Here is a 16,495-nt window from a genome sequence, read left to right on the forward strand (position 1 = left end):
ACTCCCCGCCGGTGCGCAATTCGATTGCAACCATCACCCGTTGCAAATAAGACGTGACATAAAAACTGCATTGGCGCCCTTCGTCCAAGTTATGTTTCCTATGCTAGGGGTCTTCTTCCCACGCAACACGTTGTATTTCGCTAAGGTAGGTCCAATTTAGACACACTGTAAAAATGCAAATACAGCACTTGTACGTACACTTGTCTAGAGTTACGACTTCGTATAACGGTGCAGCTGCTCCACTTTATCAATTCGGACCATCTTCAGGACTGTAATGCCGCTTCCGAATTGACTAATCCGCAATGTTTGTCCCTCCCCCAAAGTGGCAAATTGTTTCTTCTGTGAATCTCCATGAGCCGTCGATAGAGCCCTCGGTTCAAGTATTGGTTTATAATTCGTGCCGACCCCAGGCAGTGGAAAAAGATGCGACTGTCCTTCTTCCCCCTCCTCAGGGAGTAGACATATTTTGCTTTCCCATTCCCTTTAACAATGAAGGGGAGATACAAGGTGATTATTTGCCCGGGGGAGAGTCCAATATCTTTCTGCTTCAGTGTGAGGTATGCTGTTTCTCCCAGGTCATCGAGGGCAATCTTTGCTTCCTTTATCTGTTCGCTGTTGCGTACTCTGACGCAGATGAATTGTCCTGCCAGCTTCCTACTGGTGGCCGGCATGATCAGCGTCCTATCTGCTTCGTCCCTTTCTGCCGCATCTTTTTTTGATGCTCCCCCCCGCAGGTAGGAAGGCGAGACAGAGGCCACCCAGCGAAAAGCCCCCAATTTGCATCGACCACGAAGGTGCCGAAACAGCGCACTTCCGTAATCACGGCTGACGTAGATGAAGTTTTCCTTAAAACTCTCCTTCACGTCTCCATTGCCACATCTCAACATCTTCTTATAAACGACTGTCCACTGACATGACGATATGAAGTTCTTCTGACAGCTCCGACCTCTTCCTTTCGCGTTGTACACCTGGTGCAAATGATTTGTTATGTGTTTCTTCTGTCCAATGGCATACAGATGGATTCCTTCATTCGTGTCCAGCACCGTTCCGTCCTCAACGTTTATTATGTAATTCTTAAAGCGGAGGTCGAATGAGGGAAGGTGCTTCTCCTGGAAGGCGCGGAACTCGGGCGAGCGCAGCTGGTTCGTGTCCCATTGTAGGGCGCGGGCAGCCCCACTAGCGGCTTTTATGGGGAGAGATTCCTCGGCTGAGCTCCTTTCCTTCTCGGTTGGATTTCTTCCCCTCTCGAGTGGACCCTTTTCCCTCTCAACTGGACCTCTTTCTCTTTCAATTGAACCCCCTTCCGACTCCCCCTCGCTACCTACCCTGGTCATGCTTCCCCCCCCCAAGTACAGCCCCAGCAGCGAGTTCATGTCCACCCGCCCGTAGAGGCACAAACCGCGCGTCTCCTTCCGGTTGTACTTCCCGGCGGCCCGTCCCTCCATGATCCGCTTAACATCACTCTTCCGGTGGAGGCAAAGCGGAAACAGAAACCTAGACAGCTGCTTCTCCGAGAAGGAGGACAGAAAGAAGGTCTGGTCTTTCTTCTCATCCCTGCCGACGATTAATCGGTACCTCTTGCGCGGGGTTCTCCCTTTAACCTCCCCATCTGTGTCATCACCCACATAGGGGAAATCCCGGCTGAAGAGCCTATTCGCGTTTCTCTCATCGTTCGTGCTTATCATGGCATAGTGACCAGTGGACACATAGGAGTAGTCCCACCCATCGCCTCTCTCCCTACACAGCTTCCTCATTGTCCTGATGAGTAAATTGTACTTTACCTTCTCGTTGCAGAGGATGTCCGCGTTAGGGATGTTCCCCTCGGAGTAGCTACGCAGCATAGGGATCAGCACCTCCTCAGTATACTCCTCATTAATGTTAACAATAAAGAGGTTCTTCCTCTTCGCACAGATTTTCTTCACATATTTGAGATCACTCTTGCTACAATCTTGGTGCGCAAAGTTCAGGAAAAAGTTGTGGACGTGGAATTTTTTTCTTTCCAAGAGTCGTAGTGCCATCAAGGAATCCACCCCTCCACTGAGCATGTGCGCCACGCGTGGGTACCGATACATGTGCATGTTTCTTTGGACGGGCGGGCGGCCTAACAGGCGCTTACTCACCCCTTGGTTTTCCACCTCCCTGCAGAGCCTCCCCAGGAATCGCTCCACTTGACTCATCACATGCCCAGCGATTTGTTCCCAATTCACGTGAATCGTGTAGAGGTGGCTCAACTGATTTACCACTCCTTCGAACCCCATGTTGAGAAAGCATTGCAGGTCCAGCCTCTTAAGTCCTTTTAGAAGAACCCGCAAGAAGGAGAACAAGACAATGTTGTCACTGAACCCATCCACGGTGATGGTGAACTTCTTCCTTCTAAGGATGCTTTGCCAATGGGACGTATCACACGAGTGGTCACTTCGACGGAGGGACTGCTCAGAGGGGGGACAAATCAAATCCACTTCGCAACCTTCTTCCCCTCCAGCATCCACTACATCGACAGCTAAGTACAAATTTGAGTTGCACCTTTCCACATATCTGTAAAGGACTCCTTCGCTAACCTCATTAATGAAGTAGTCTCTCCCTGCGGAGCCCGACTTCGACTTATGCCTTAAGGTGAAGCTCCTCCTGTCCACTGGTTCACTCAAATTGACTGTACACACGTTTGTGTTTTCCCTCATCAGGTGCCTCATCTTGTCTTCCCTGTCATTCATTTGTTGTAGCTCCTCACACACGTTTCGAATGTGCGCTTCGTAATGTTTGTTCGGTTTGGTGTAATCATTACCACACGCTTCGCCACTCAGAGGAGTCACTGCACATCGATTTAGTTTGTTCACCGAGGGGGAGGGTCCCCCCTTGGAGAGTCTCCTCCTCAGGCCTCCCTTCACTATGTAGCATTCTGGGATCCTCCATCTGTGGGCATCCTTTCTATTCATCTTTTGCACATATCCAGCACAGACAATTCTTCTACCATCCCCACGTTCGACTCGTTCTGATGTGAGCAGTTGCGTACTCAGGATGGAGTGTAGGAGCAGCGGTAGGATCATCAAGTGGGGAGAAGTTCTGAGTGGTGAAAGGTGGAGAGGGGGGAGTGGCAACAGTTGAACGAAGGGTTAGCGGGGCACCTTTGTTCTGCGCCCAGATGACCCCCTCCCACTTCAGTAGATTCTAAGAAGGGCATAAGGTAATGCTACTCTTCCAACCCTACAATGATTCGCAGCCACCACAAGTGAAAAAGCACCGTTTTTTTTCCTTCCCACCCTCAGGAGGCCTCCCCGAGGTGGTCCGCATTATCTTAAGGCGAAATGGTCCCTTGCGCCAAAAGGAGGATCAACAGGAAGGAATGGAAAGATAAGAAAAGTTATCATAGGAGGAGTGACTGCAAATACGTAATCAATCGATAGAGTGGCGAAGTCGGGATGGCCCCGCGGTAGATACTCATCCGAAACAAAAAGAAAGGAAAAGGCTCCTTCTCCCACCATCCTCATCCCCGATTTGCGCTGCAGAGCTAGTTAAGTGTTTCCCGTACAAGCGGCACTTTTTTACCTTTCACTTTTCATCTGTTCATGTCGGCTTTGTTGATCCACGGAGGAGTGCCGCCTTCACACAACACCGACAGCGGAGGTGACCTAATTAAATGGGCCCCCACTGTATAGTGAACCTGTAACCACCTGCGCATATCAGGAAGGGAGGTACACCTATAGGGGAGTAAAAAAACGACCTACTCAGGTTCACTGGATTAACGGGTATTGCCTCTACGAGGAGAGCACAGCAGTCGTGCCTGAAGGCCAACCTGAGCAAAACACATAGTGAGTTGCAGCATCCGACGCAGTATTGTTGCCCTCACGTGTAGGCAGCACGAACAACCCAGGGGGGAAGGCGTGAACGTATTATTTCCATGTTTTTCGACACTTCGGTACATCTCAAGTTCGGTTCACGAGGTAGATTTGACTCCCTTCTCCACGTTGTCCCATTTGACTAGCTAGACATTTTTTTTCTCTCTCTCTCTCTTCAACTTGACTTCCCCGGTTAAATGATAGACAAACCATTCTGTTGGATCCTACCACTACATCCAATTCGGACGCGATTAAGACTGAGATTACGCATAAGCTGATAGGCGGTCCACGTACGTCTCCACCCACGCTGCAAAAGACAAACTGAACTGGAAGGAGCACATCAGGTGATGACTTATAGCACACAAGGAAGGAAACCTCATCTAGGGGAATCCCCATCTGGGGAACATCTCCCACAGGCGACCGTATCGAGCCAATGGCCCGGCTATTTAACAAATGAATACTTAAAAAAAAAGTTCGTTCAGCAGGGGGAAAGCAAATCGGACTGATGCACACACAGAGTGAATGCGGAGCAAAATGGGAAAGACAGGAGGTGCAGGTGGCCATATGATGGATGGATGGCCGCCGCTCAGGGGAAGAGAAAAACAAAAATGGACCACAAAATGGACCCAAAGATGGAACCCAGAGTAGGCCCCAGAAGTGGGGGCAAAATTTCACGTACACGTGGAGGTAAACAGACAAAGTGTAGACTGTCGAGACGAAGCACCAGCTCCTCGCTCTCCATGTGATGGATTAATAAAATGATATACACAGAGGTGTGTCTGGGTAGCGGTGTGTAGGGGGGACAATCCAACGGATTGGTCCTTCGCCATCCTGCGTGCATGAAGCGACACCTGTATTTTCCTCAAGATAACACAGTAAAAGGAAAGAAGAGGAAACGAAAAATGGCGTTTATCTTATGTCCTATGTGCATGGGGGGTAAAAGAACTGACAGCACTGATGAAGAAGCTGTTATTAGGGATGGGGGGCAAAACAGTTATGTTTGGCTTCTTCTCCTCGTCGAGTCTTTGCTTCTTTCCTTGTTTGCGTGTTCTCTTCCAATTTGATCCCTTTTGTTGCGGCAGAAGGGGGCGCGCCACAGAAAACACGTATCTGCAAATACATAACCGGTGAAGGAGGGACGCAATGGAACACTGACCACTGGATGGGAGTGAGTTGGGTGTCCCCACGCTTGCCGTTAGTATACATGAGTACTTCCCCCTTTTCTAGTGCCGCCCTCTTCTTATGGAGGCTGCCCCGTCATCCGAAGCAACTCTCACAGCTGTACTCCAAGTAAAGGTACCCATCTTCGTCTTTATACATATCATACAATTCCTGCATAAGTAACCCCGTCTTTGGAATCACGTTGTTGACAAAAAGGTAGATGGTCTTCTCCCGAAATAGCTTCATGCTGTTTCCATAGGCACTCTGATTTATGTGTTGGTGGAGGATAAATTTGAACTCTCCAACGAGCATATTCATAGGGACTAGAAACTTCTTCTTCTCGATTTCGGGGAGGTTTGATCGGTTGGCTTTCTCACACACCACGGGGATTCTGTTGGGGTACTTGGCTCTGATTTTGTGCGTCTCGGCGACTCGGCTTTCGAACGGCACTTCTTCCTTCAGGGACGGCATGGCGGCGGTGGGTGGCGTAGCAGCAGTCAGAGGGTTGGCAGCAATGAGATGCTTCGCAGCAGTGAGAAGCTTCCCAGCGGCAGACGTAACGACGTGATGAGCGATACCCCACACCCCTGGGTGCTGCGCTCCTGGTGCAACTGTTAGGTGGGTAACCACTCGTCTTGGTAATTGGTTTTTTCCGTTTCTCCCACTGATCCTCTTACTCCCGTTTTTCCCACGGCTACCCCTTCACGTTTTCAGAGCTACCTGCAGCCACTTCCGCGCGGAGAGGACGCCAATCCCTTACGTCTGCGTCCTTAACGTACACATACGTAATGCTGGCAGGGGCGCAATTTGTGTGTGTAACCTCCCCCGGCGGGGGTTCACTTCGTCCTGGATGATGCCTTTTCTGTTGTGGCTGCTTCCACTAGGATGCGTACGGCTATTCGACCGCGATGTCTTCCCAGAAAGGCCCCCTGAACGGCAGATACAGCTGGTCGTGCCTTCAAAGCTGACTCTTCTTCAGGAGGCAAATCTTTCCAACGTGTGCGCGTGGCGATGTATGTCGTTCTGCGCGGATGCACATACGTGCGATTTCAAGCTGGATGCAGTTTTATTTATTTCTTCTTTTCGCTCGACGCGAAGTTTGTTAGAATCGGGAAAAAAAAGAAGCGGAATGGTGCAACGGTGAAGTGGGGAAGCGGCGGAATGGTGTAGCAGCGGAATGACGCAGCGGCGAAGTGGCGAAACGGCCGAATGACTCGGGAGCGGAATCCCCAATTCGCGGAGATATATTGACCCCCGCGCAATGAAACCGCTCACACGTGCCAGTGCAATCAACCCGCGCACGGGTTGATAACGATAACAGAACATAACGATAACATAAAATCGCCATAACAGAACATAGCGATAACAGAACATAGGGATCACAGAACATACCCCTTTCCTTTTCCTAGTTTTATACCTACACCTGTGCGCACATCATTTCGGCATCATTTCTTGCAGCCGCATGGATGCCACCCCACACCCCCGTGCTGCACAATCAGAAAGATTCTCGCTCGTCCGCATGGCCCAGACGTTGCCAAATTACGAAATCTGTGTCAACATAATTTTTTCGCAGTTCACTCTCTCCATGCATATCACGCGATGGTTGAAGGGTGGAAAAAAAAATGAATAAAGTAAAACATAAAGCGAAGAAATACCAAGAGAAAAAGAAACAAGTCAGAAAAAACGAAGTTAAAAAAATTCAAGTGGAAAAAGAAAAAAAAAAGCAAAACAGTTGTAGCCCCTCTCATGGTGTAAGCAACGATCGCGGTCAACGCCTGCACGCCTTGGGGTCAACTCTTTTTCATTTCACGAAAAAAAAAAAAAAAAAAAAAGCGCGACAATGCAATGTGGCAGCCAAGCGGCATGGGGAGGGGGCAGCGCAAAGGATGCAAATGAGACGATGGGGTGTCTCTCTGCTACGTCGCCGTGCCGGTTGAACCTGTGCGCGTTTCCAGCGTGGCGGCACTTCAGCACTTAAAAAAGGTGAATTCTCCTATCGTCCCAGTGCCACCGGCACAAGTATACAGTTCCTCTTACATGCGCGGGTGCACATACACACAAACAAGTAGATAGAGACACAGATAAACACCTATGGAACAGGACTTATGGGATAAAAAAAGACGGCGATTTTATGTCAATCGTTTTCACGAGCCAAGCGGTGAAACAACGAGGAGGGTATGGGGGCACACTACCCCTCAGTGACAGCGGCCCCGCCCCTGCGTTTCCGTCGCACGTATTTCTTCTTTCGTCCGGCTCTGTGGGCCGTTTGGTTCCCCATCTTGTGCCTCTTCCCATGGCCTATCTTCTGCTCCTCCCGCCGACTCTTCCGAATGGTTCGTTTCACCTGTTTGCTTTGTCTGGTCACATCTGCGTGGAGGGGGGTGAAAAGAGTAGCGGACGTGTCACGAGTAAAGTCGCAATGGTGAATGGAAGCACACTCGATATAAATCGCTAACTTCAAATCGTGTAGCATGCACGGCTTATCGCCACAGTGATTCGGATTTCTTTCTCCTCTCTTTTGGGTCACCCTTGTGTAGTATGCTGATTCACTCACCTTTGGGTGCATCCCGCGCGTCGTCCGCACGTTGGATCTTCTCAACGATAATTTGACGGCCCTGCGAGGGTGGATGGAGAAACGGGGGTGCTGCTATAAGGGGGATGGTCATATAACAGAGAAGAAGGAGGCAAAGCTGGCCACACAATCCGAGCAACAAGACACAATGGTGATCTGAATCCTGATTTCAATGCTGATCGCAGTGGGGTGGTGTGGAGGGCCCCCTCCTCTTGGCTTACGTTTACTGAGTGGCCGTGAAACATCTCGATAGCCTTCTTAACGGAGCTTCTTCTTTGGAAGAGGACGAAGGAGACTCCCTGAGGGGGGTGGGAAGAGCGCAGGTGAGTGGTGCGAAGGGGATGGGTGCGGAGGTGACCGAGGCTGAGGTGACTGGTGCGGAGTTGACGGAGGCAGAATAGACTCTGCGTAGCCGATGCGAAGCAATGAGACCAATTGCCTCAACCAACATACACACACATGAGTGGTGTTCCATTTCGGGAAGGCACAAGTGACCTCGTCTCTGCTCTTACCGTGGAGATGCTCGTCCGTTCATCCCTCAAAATGCGGATGCCTGCGGAGAAAAGGGGGGCCACGGACAAGTAACACGATTAGAGTAACGCGATTAAGGTGTAAAATAAACACTGCTAGGGACCAATCCACACAGACGGAGACGAACAGACGGATACACAGACGGATACACAGACGGACACACATGTAGCACCTTTTATCTGGTCGACGTCCTTCAGCAGATTGTACAAATCTGACTCGTTTAATTTTCGATCTAAGTTTTTTATGCACACGGATTTCTTCCGGTTGAAGTTAGCCTTCTCTCCCAGCATGTTGATTCGTAGCACATAGCCCTCGTGGACCATTCCCTGTTTCGGGGGGGTTAAGTGAAACAAATGAGGGGGAAGCAAATGGAAGAGAAGCATATGACAGGGAAGCGAACGCAGCTCCCCCGTGCAAACCAAAGCGACGCCCCTTTCCCCGTTCATGCCGATCTGCGACACAAGGAGATCATCTCCACCGTTTAGAAGTATAAGGCGTTACGTTTTTGTTCAGCAAGCCAGGCAGGCTCTCCTCCTTCTTCAGCGTGATGATGGCGTTCTGGTTGTCCTTGGCGTCCTGACATGGGGGCAGACAAATGGTTGCAATGTCGTGGCTGCGATAATGTGTGTTCGTGTGAACTAGCTTAATATCGAGTGAATCAGGACAGCATTGCACTGGACACCTTTGTGTAGCCCAGGGCAGCTTGTCCCTCTTCCCCTCCTTACCGTGAACTTCTTCAAAATGACACCGAGCTTCTTCCTACCGGCGTAGGCCTCCTCCATGGGTTGACACCGGAATCGGACCTGATAGCCAGGGGGGGGGTAGTAAATGCACAGATGGACAGTCACGTCAAGTTTTACAATAACTTGCTGTTTGTCTTCTCCAACGCGGTGGGAGGATCTATGTGCGTCTCCATTCACACATGCTCATGCGGAGTACCGATTCGACGGCGGACTTCTTCACGTCCAACAGCTTTAGCAGCTTCCCCTTGGGCATGTTCTTAAGTGGAAGATTGCCAATGAAGACGGTTCGCTTAGCTTTATCTGTTAGGTGGGGAAAAAAAAAAAAATTAACTTTCACACATGTCAGATTTTTTTTTTTTCTATCCACCCATGAGGAACCCACATTGTTAGCATAGCATAGGAAACGAGCCTCTTCGTCCTCTCCCCATTTGTTCATCCCTGTAGATTTACCTTCCTGCGTGGCTTCGTCGCCACGTCGGGGCTTCGCTTGGGTGTTGTTCCTGGTTGCGGGTTGCTTCTCATTGGCCTTAGCACCTACAGAGTTCATTTGGGAAAAAAAAAAAAAGGGAGATAAGCGCACCGCTACACAAATGGCGTCGCAGGGGAAAAGACACATTTGTGCCACTGTGGAAGGAAAAGAAATGCGTAACGCTTTCCTCGTGTGTCCGATTATTCATTTTTGCTACTGTGGGGCTGTTTCATCGCTCTACGTACCTTCCTCATTAGACCGAGAAGGCCTTTCATTCCTCTTCAAAAATGAAACGACCGATGAGATCTGCTGCCCCTCTTTTTGTCCCTCGTCTTGGCTCATCTCCGGGGCGTTTCCAGAACCACCACCCTTTTCGATGCCCCCAGAGGCACTGTTTCCCTTGGGTTTCTCCGAAATGTTCCTTCCCTTTTTTTCCCCCACTTTTTTTTTCTTTTTTTTTTTTTTTATTATCTTTCTGTCTCTCTGGTTGGGCTTTTTGAAGGTTTGCTCCTCTTTCCCCGTTGGGTTCGTCTCGGGGTGATCATCGCTTGCCACCTGGACGCTTTCCTGCCCTCCGTTCGTTTCACTACCGATCGTCATTTTACCCTTCCGTTTATTTTCCTTTATTTTTTTTTTCCTTTTTACAAACGTGGGGAGTTCTCTCACAGGAGATACGTCCACTCTGCTATGTCCTTCCTGAAATGTTCTCAGTTTATTACGGTAGGATCGGTAGCATATATATAGCAGAATCCAATACACGTGGTCTCCTCATCCTGCGAGTCACGGTACGGGCATGTTGTACGAAAGGAATCATTAACCGGTAATCTATCCGCCAACATGTTTTCTCAAATTTTTTTTTTTTTTTTTAAAGTTAAATAGTTGCGGAGTTCACTCGGTTTGCCTTTATTTTTTTTCCCCCACAAGAGGGTAATTTATATTCTTCTTGAGAAAAAAAAAAGGCAACGCGAGTGAAGACGGCAACTATGTAGCTGCGCCGTTGTGCCATTACCCTTTTCCCCTCTTCGGCACGCACTGTCAAATGATTGGTGATTAAATCCCGCGAGACGTATAAAAAAAGAAAAAAAAAACTACTACTTCGCAGTTTTATGCAAATAAAAAGGCATGGCACAGGAGATTAAGCAGAAACGCGGGTGGCAAAAAACTGTGTGGGGGCAAGTAGAGTATAACTCGTGGGAAGGTCACCCCCATTTTGGACAAGTCCTTCTCCCCCCTTGGGTTGTTCGCAGTGGCACGATTTTTGCTTCCCTCCACTTGGCTCATGCGGTTAATCCTCGCCCTTCCCCTGTTCTTCTCCTGGGTCGCTTCTCTTCCCCTCCACCAACATGCAGTGCCTACTTCTCCCTATCGGCGTAGGGGTCCTGGACAACTACCAGCGTGTAATCCTTATCTGGGGCGATCATTATTTCGTGCTTCTTCGATCGCAGGCGCAGGAAGTTAATGTCGTTCTGGGGGGAGGAGGGGGCAAGATGGGGGAAGGAATGAAAGGAAGGAAAGGAAAAAAAAGGAATGGTTGAACGAAACAAAAGGAACATAAGAAGGAGGATGTACCATTGCGCAAGGGTGCCCCCAAATGGCTAGCCGAGCTGAGCGGCCCAGCTTAATGCCCTCCGCTTCGCCACTCCCAGCGCACTCACCTGGGGATCCAATTCCCGAATGACATCCCGGGCCTTATTCGAAAGCTGCGTCAGCAGGGACGCGTGTAGATCCGACTGCTGCTGATCGAAGGTACTTTTTATTATTAACCCCTCACTGTTCACTACCAGGATGCCTACGACCCCCTTGTGATTCTTGATCCTATTTAGGATTTCTTCCGCCTCGCTCTGCAGTAGGAAGGGGACCAAGAGGAAGAAGTAGCGAGTGACGGGTGAGAAGTGAACGGGTGAAGAGTGGACGGGCGAGATGGACGTACTATCCCCCTCTATACTCGACCCCATGCAAGCAAGTGGTCCATCAACATAGGTCGCCCTATCACTCCGGCGCATTCTCTCTGCCTTCTTAATCAGCGAAGAGGTGGGTGTCTACAGATAGGCTCCCTCTCCTGAGTAGCTGTTTTCAATCTGGACAACCCCACTCAACAACCACTTCGCATACAGGGATGCGCAGAGGTGGTACGCGTTCCGGGAGGTTCACCGTCGAATGGATCATTCGTTTGTCCCTCTTTCTGTCTGCCTGTCTGTCAAGTTCGTCTGTTCCCACCGCAAGGTTATTTATTTATTTTTTCTTTTTTGTATTACCATTTTGGATATGTCCTAGGCTAGCTGGATGCTTTCTTTTTTTTTTCTTTTTTCTTGTTTTTCTTCTTCTTCTACCCCTTTGCTAACTCACGGGTGGACACTCCAACGATGCGGAAAGTAAATCAGAGTGGACACACGCGCGCCTGTTCTGTTTGGCGTGAGGGAAACTCCAGCACGTGGTAGGGCAGACGTGTGGACCGCGAGGGGAACATCCACATTTCAGATTTCACATTTGAGGTTTCACATTTCAGCATTGAACATTAACCCTGAAGTATTCGTTATCCTTTGAGCAGACAATCCCAATTGGCTGTTTCTCTTCTTAACTCCCTCGCGGGGGTTAACACACTTTTTAATCGCTAAAGGCGCCTCCCCAGCACGCAGCGTGTGTGCACAAAAAAATAAAAAACAAAGGAGCGCAAGAAGGGCGAAGTAGGGCGACGTAGCAAATGCGAACAATGCACCGGATCGCCCTCTCGCAGACAGAAGGGACGTCTACAAGCCGAGCCAGCAAAGGAGGAAAAGCTCTCCGGTTACACCTTTTAGGAATGCACCTCCTAAGGGTGGACTCGCGCACGTAAGGCCTTGGTTTAAGAGGACGCCACTTTTGGAGGAAGACCCCTCTGCGGAGGAGCCCCCTCGTAGGCCCCCCATTCAGAAGGTGCAAGTGCACACAGTTCATTTGCAGCGCACTGGGTTCTCCCTGTGGTCCACGTGACCTATGTGACCCACCTGACACAACTGACTCGCCTGACTAACTTGTCCCATTTTCTCTTTGCGCAACTCCACGAACAGAAGAGTTGAGGCCCTCCAGAGGGGGATCCAAAAAGTTCACAAAGGTCGCACTGGAAAATAATTCCGCTTTCTGTTCACCGCCTCTCATGTAGACCCTTGTGTGCGCAGACACGCATGACGAAAGGGAGCCCCGCGAAGGTGGACACAAATGGAAGCAGGGAGGAAGCGGAAGAGCGCGTGTCACGGTGCCAGTGGCAAAACGCCAGACAAACGAAGTTTCGAACAGATCGGCGGTCACGCGGGGCGAGACTCACCTGGATGATGATGCGTAGCTCACCCGCATGGTCGAAGCCGGGGAGGGGGAGCTGCGCAGGCCATAAGAAAGATGGCCCCCTTCTCAGGCTGCCTCACATACTTAACTCGTTCAATGAATTGGCTCCTCTTACAAATGGTGGAACAGGTCGAAGGAGTCGTTGCTCTTGGGCGCCTTCGTGTTGAGGAAGGGCTTGGTGCGACCTGCGCCCTTCCCGCTTTTCCCCGTGCTGACCCTGTTGGCAGAACTCCCCGCAATAGTCCTGCTCCGTCTGCCGTCGCTGCTGTTCACCTGGTTCAAGGGCACCTTTTTAGTGCCCACGAGCGTCTGGCACTCCTTCCTCAGTTTTATCTTCTCCAACAGCCTCGCGATGTGCGGTGATTTCACGGACCGACTCGGGATGTTCATGCTCTTCCGCATCTCCCCGGGCGAAGTCACGTCGAAGTAGCCGAACTTGTACGTGTCCTGAGCGTTCGGCGGCTTGCGGGCGTTCGCACCGGTGGCGCCGATGCCACTGGTGTCAACACTGCTCATACTTCTGTCAACACCGTTGCTACTCCTGTGAACACCGCTGCTACTCCTGCTAACACCGTTGCTAGTTCTGTTGACACCGTTGCTACCCCTGTGGACGGTGCTGGCGGCGCCGCTCCCCGGGCTGGCCATGGCGCTCCCGGTGCCGCCCGGCTGGGCGGACTTTCTTCTCTCCGTGGAGAGGGCGGATCGGTGGGGCCGACTGTCCGCCCGCTTCGTGTTGCCCATGCCGATCACCCGCTCGTGCGAAGCCGCGTCACTCCTTCCTGGGGCCACAGTCATCTTCTCCTTCCTGCTAATCAATTCCTCATAGTAAGCAATCAAGTCGTCCTTCCTCTTAAGCTCCCCATCCAACTGACTCCCCATCTGTTCGTACTTCTCCCTCTCAGCTTTTTCGAACTCTCTCTTTTTCAAATCGAACTCCACTTTTGTGTTTGCTAAATATGCATCCACATCGTCCTTCAGTTTTTTCTTATCCACAGAACTTACCATCATGAGTCCATCCCCAGAGGAGGCCATCAGCTTGTCCTTCCTATCATGGTAGTCCTTCTCCAGTAGACACAGTTGCTCTTTCTCAATTTCTTTATTCTGTATAAGTGTCTCTTCCATTCTCGTCGCTTCCTCCTGTTTTTCCTCATAATTGAGTTTCTCTTTTTTGGTCCTATCGTGCATAAGAGAGAGTTCCTTCTCCACTTCACTTTCCTTTTCCTTAAGCTGCCTGAACTGCTCCTTCTTCTCCTTCAGCAAGGTGTCCAATTTGGTCCCTTTATCTTCTTGAACCTGCACTTTTCGGCGCAGGTCACTAGTGAGTCCATTTATTCTTTTCACTTCTCTTTCCTTTCTCCAAACCTCGTTTTGCTCTTCGTTGATTTTTTCCTTGACACGGTCTATGGCTTCCTGCAGCCCCCTTAGGAATGCTTCGCTCGCGGGGGAGTGTGCGTCAAGGGGGTTCTCGCCCTGAGTGGATATTTCTGGCTCGCCCGTGTTCACCTTGCCGGCTAGGAGCGGCACACTAGAGAGTATTCCATCTAGGGGGCTACCTAGGACACCACCTAGAAGATCATTTACGTGGCCACCTAACAACCCCTGCAGCTTTCCCCCCTCGCGTAGAACCAACTTGCGTGCCTCCTCCTGGTAGCTGCCAATCTCACCATCTATCAACTTCTTCTCCTTAACCAATTGGTTCAGCAAATTCTGGCTGGCGTTGCTTCGTTCCCGTTCGACCTTCCCTCGCATCGTCTTCTCCTCCTGGGAAAGTACCTCTAACTTCATTTCGCGTCCCTCCAGCTCCTTGTCTTGATGCTTAACTTTGTCTTCCATCTCCTGACACTTCTTCCTCTCCTCCACCTCTTCCATTGTTGCAGCTTGCTTCAGATTTTCCACGTCCTCTATCTCCTTGTTGATTCCTCCTAAAACGGAACTCAGTTCTTTCCTCGTCCGGATGCTTCCGTCCAGACCACACTTAATGACACTCAGGAAGTACTCCTGTGATGACAGCTGGTTTTGCATGAACTGCATCTGAGACTTGAGGCGATCATTGTCCGACTTGGCTTCGCTCCTCCGTATGGACAGCTTATCCTTCTTGTGGCTCAGTTCGCGTTCCTTCCTGAGCAAGGCTTCCCTCTCCTCCTCCTGCGATAAGGGGGTTGGCGGCGTTAGAGGAGTTATCGGTGTCAACAGTGTTAACAGCGTCAACCGTGTTAGCGGTAAGGGGGAAGAGTAGAACCCCATTAGTCCCAACCAGCGTTATTGATCAACGACCCAACGATTTGACTCTCGCGCTGGGTAGTCACGACTGTTTTGCCCCTTCCAGATGCATAGCCCTACCAGGTGTCCCCTGTCCATAATAAGACCATCCCGCGCGGCGACCGCGGCAGCGGCGGCTCCCTCTATACCCCTCAACACCTCCTCCCGCTGCTCCTCCATCTTCATGCAATCATTCTGTAGCACCGAAATGCGCTCCGTGTTAAGGTGGGTCAAAATGTGAAACGACTCAAACGCCTCCTTGTGTTGGTTAATCTGATAGTCGACTTCTTTTATTTTGTTCACAATGTTAGCAGATTCGTTCCTCATATAATGGACATCTGTTTGGAGGAGGACTAGCTCCTTCTTCGATGTTTCGTACGCCTCTTCAATCTCTCTCATCTGAAGATTCACCTTGTCTTCTACCTTGCTGAGTTTCTCTGCAACCACGTCTGCTTCATCTCCCTTGTTATTTACGTTAACAAACGACTCCTCAAAGGCTCTGAACAGAATGCTGAAATTCTCGCAGGCCTCGTGAAAATTCACATTTGTCTCCAAGTAATAATCGGAACTGAGTTTGCACACATCTCCTATTTTTTTTAAAAACAGGTACTCGTCTTCTAGCTCTCTCTTCTTTGTCTTGTTTTGGGATTCCATCAGAGAGACTGCCTCGCAGATGGGGGGGCAGGAAGAAAGGTGCTTTGCTCATGGGTTGTCCTTCCAGATGGGATGGGTGTAAGCATCCCACAATGCTATCTCCACACATTAGGCAAGACGCTTATCCCAGTATACACTTTTCTTTTCTTTTTTTTTCTTTTTTTCTCCCCACCCCCATTGCTTACTCCTATTACGAGAGCTATCCGTGAACTCTATGAAGGCGTCCATCCTGTTGTTGAACTCCTTCTTCACCGTGCTGCTCCTGTGGCAGGACTCGCCAGACCTGTCGGCGTCGCATCTCCTCTCCCAGTTTCTGACATTGGGTGAACACTCTCCAGTTAACATTGTCACTAACGGTTTCTTCTGCAAAACTGCGCACACAAGTTAGGAGAAAAACTACTAACAAGGAACATACACAAGTGGGGGGCACAAACATATTAACAATTGTGACAAAAAGAAAAAAAAAACACTTTAAGGTTTTACTCTGGATGAATAGAAGACAAAAAAAAAAAATTTGAGACAAACTTCACCCTCGGTGAACACATTAACAATTGCAGAAGGGCGAAAGGACAACCCACAGAAATTAGCGAAAGGTTTGGGCACGCTGCAAGAATTGGTCCATGAGAGAGGGGTCCCTAATCTTCCTCGCCATGTTCCTTTTCCTGTCATGCTGCTTTTCCGCCTATATTGCTCCTCCGGCCATGCTGCTCCTCCCGCCAGGTTGCTCCTCTCACCAACGAGAGGTGTATGTACACGTGAGCTTCCCCCGCAGGAGGGGTATCGACCAACTTGGCGACCAAACGGGGTGAAGAAATGTTCGTAAGAAGTCAGCAGACGTGCCATTGCAAGTGTCACACTTGTTGTGTGTGTATCCTTAATGTGAAAATGCCAAGATGCCAATCCTGCGATTGGAAAGGTGCGGCAAGGTTTTACTATCCCCCTCGTCCTCCACACT

At 50.1% G+C, this 16,495-nt stretch overlaps 5 protein-coding genes across 5 annotated transcripts; all 5 read right to left on the bottom strand.

The window, feature by feature from the left end:
• Nucleotides 1-263: 263 nt before the first annotated feature.
• C922_05014 (tRNA-specific 2-thiouridylase) lies at nt 264-2,933 on the bottom strand (the record flags this gene model as incomplete). The annotated part of the gene is made up of 1 exon (XM_008820587.1): nt 264-2,933. One exon carries the CDS (start codon nt 2,931-2,933, stop codon nt 264-266), a length of 2,670 nt encoding a protein of 889 aa, XP_008818809.1.
• Nucleotides 2,934-5,090: 2,157 nt separating this feature from the next.
• C922_05015 (GABA(A) receptor-associated protein (autophagy-like protein 8)) lies at nt 5,091-5,465 on the bottom strand (the record flags this gene model as incomplete). The annotated part of the gene is made up of 1 exon (XM_008820588.1): nt 5,091-5,465. The coding sequence occupies one exon, from the start codon at nt 5,463-5,465 to the stop codon at nt 5,091-5,093; it is 375 nt and encodes a 124-aa protein (XP_008818810.1).
• A 1,717-nt stretch (nt 5,466-7,182) lies between these two features.
• C922_05016 (hypothetical protein) lies at nt 7,183-9,909 on the bottom strand (the record flags this gene model as incomplete). Its single annotated transcript, XM_008820589.1, has 10 exons — nt 7,183-7,361; nt 7,549-7,609; nt 7,788-7,865; nt 8,079-8,119; nt 8,270-8,423; nt 8,599-8,673; nt 8,823-8,900; nt 9,037-9,140; nt 9,291-9,374; nt 9,555-9,909. The coding sequence occupies 10 exons, from the start codon at nt 9,907-9,909 to the stop codon at nt 7,183-7,185; spliced, it is 1,209 nt and encodes a 402-aa protein (XP_008818811.1).
• Nucleotides 9,910-10,661: 752 nt separating this feature from the next.
• On the bottom strand, nt 10,662-11,475 carry C922_05017 (dynein light chain roadblock-type; the record flags this gene model as incomplete). The annotated part of the gene is made up of 3 exons (XM_008820590.1): nt 10,662-10,775; nt 10,965-11,150; nt 11,443-11,475. The coding sequence occupies 3 exons, from the start codon at nt 11,473-11,475 to the stop codon at nt 10,662-10,664; spliced, it is 333 nt and encodes a 110-aa protein (XP_008818812.1).
• A 1,263-nt stretch (nt 11,476-12,738) lies between these two features.
• On the bottom strand, nt 12,739-15,885 carry C922_05018 (hypothetical protein; the record flags this gene model as incomplete). The annotated part of the gene is made up of 3 exons (XM_008820591.1): nt 12,739-14,772; nt 14,968-15,548; nt 15,726-15,885. The coding sequence occupies 3 exons, from the start codon at nt 15,883-15,885 to the stop codon at nt 12,739-12,741; spliced, it is 2,775 nt and encodes a 924-aa protein (XP_008818813.1).
• Between the last annotated feature and the right edge of the window lie 610 nt (nt 15,886-16,495).

Source organism: Plasmodium inui (assembly GCF_000524495.1).
Source record: "Plasmodium inui San Antonio 1 unplaced genomic scaffold supercont1.34, whole genome shotgun sequence".
Taxonomy (NCBI): Eukaryota; Apicomplexa; class Aconoidasida; order Haemosporida; family Plasmodiidae; genus Plasmodium; species Plasmodium inui.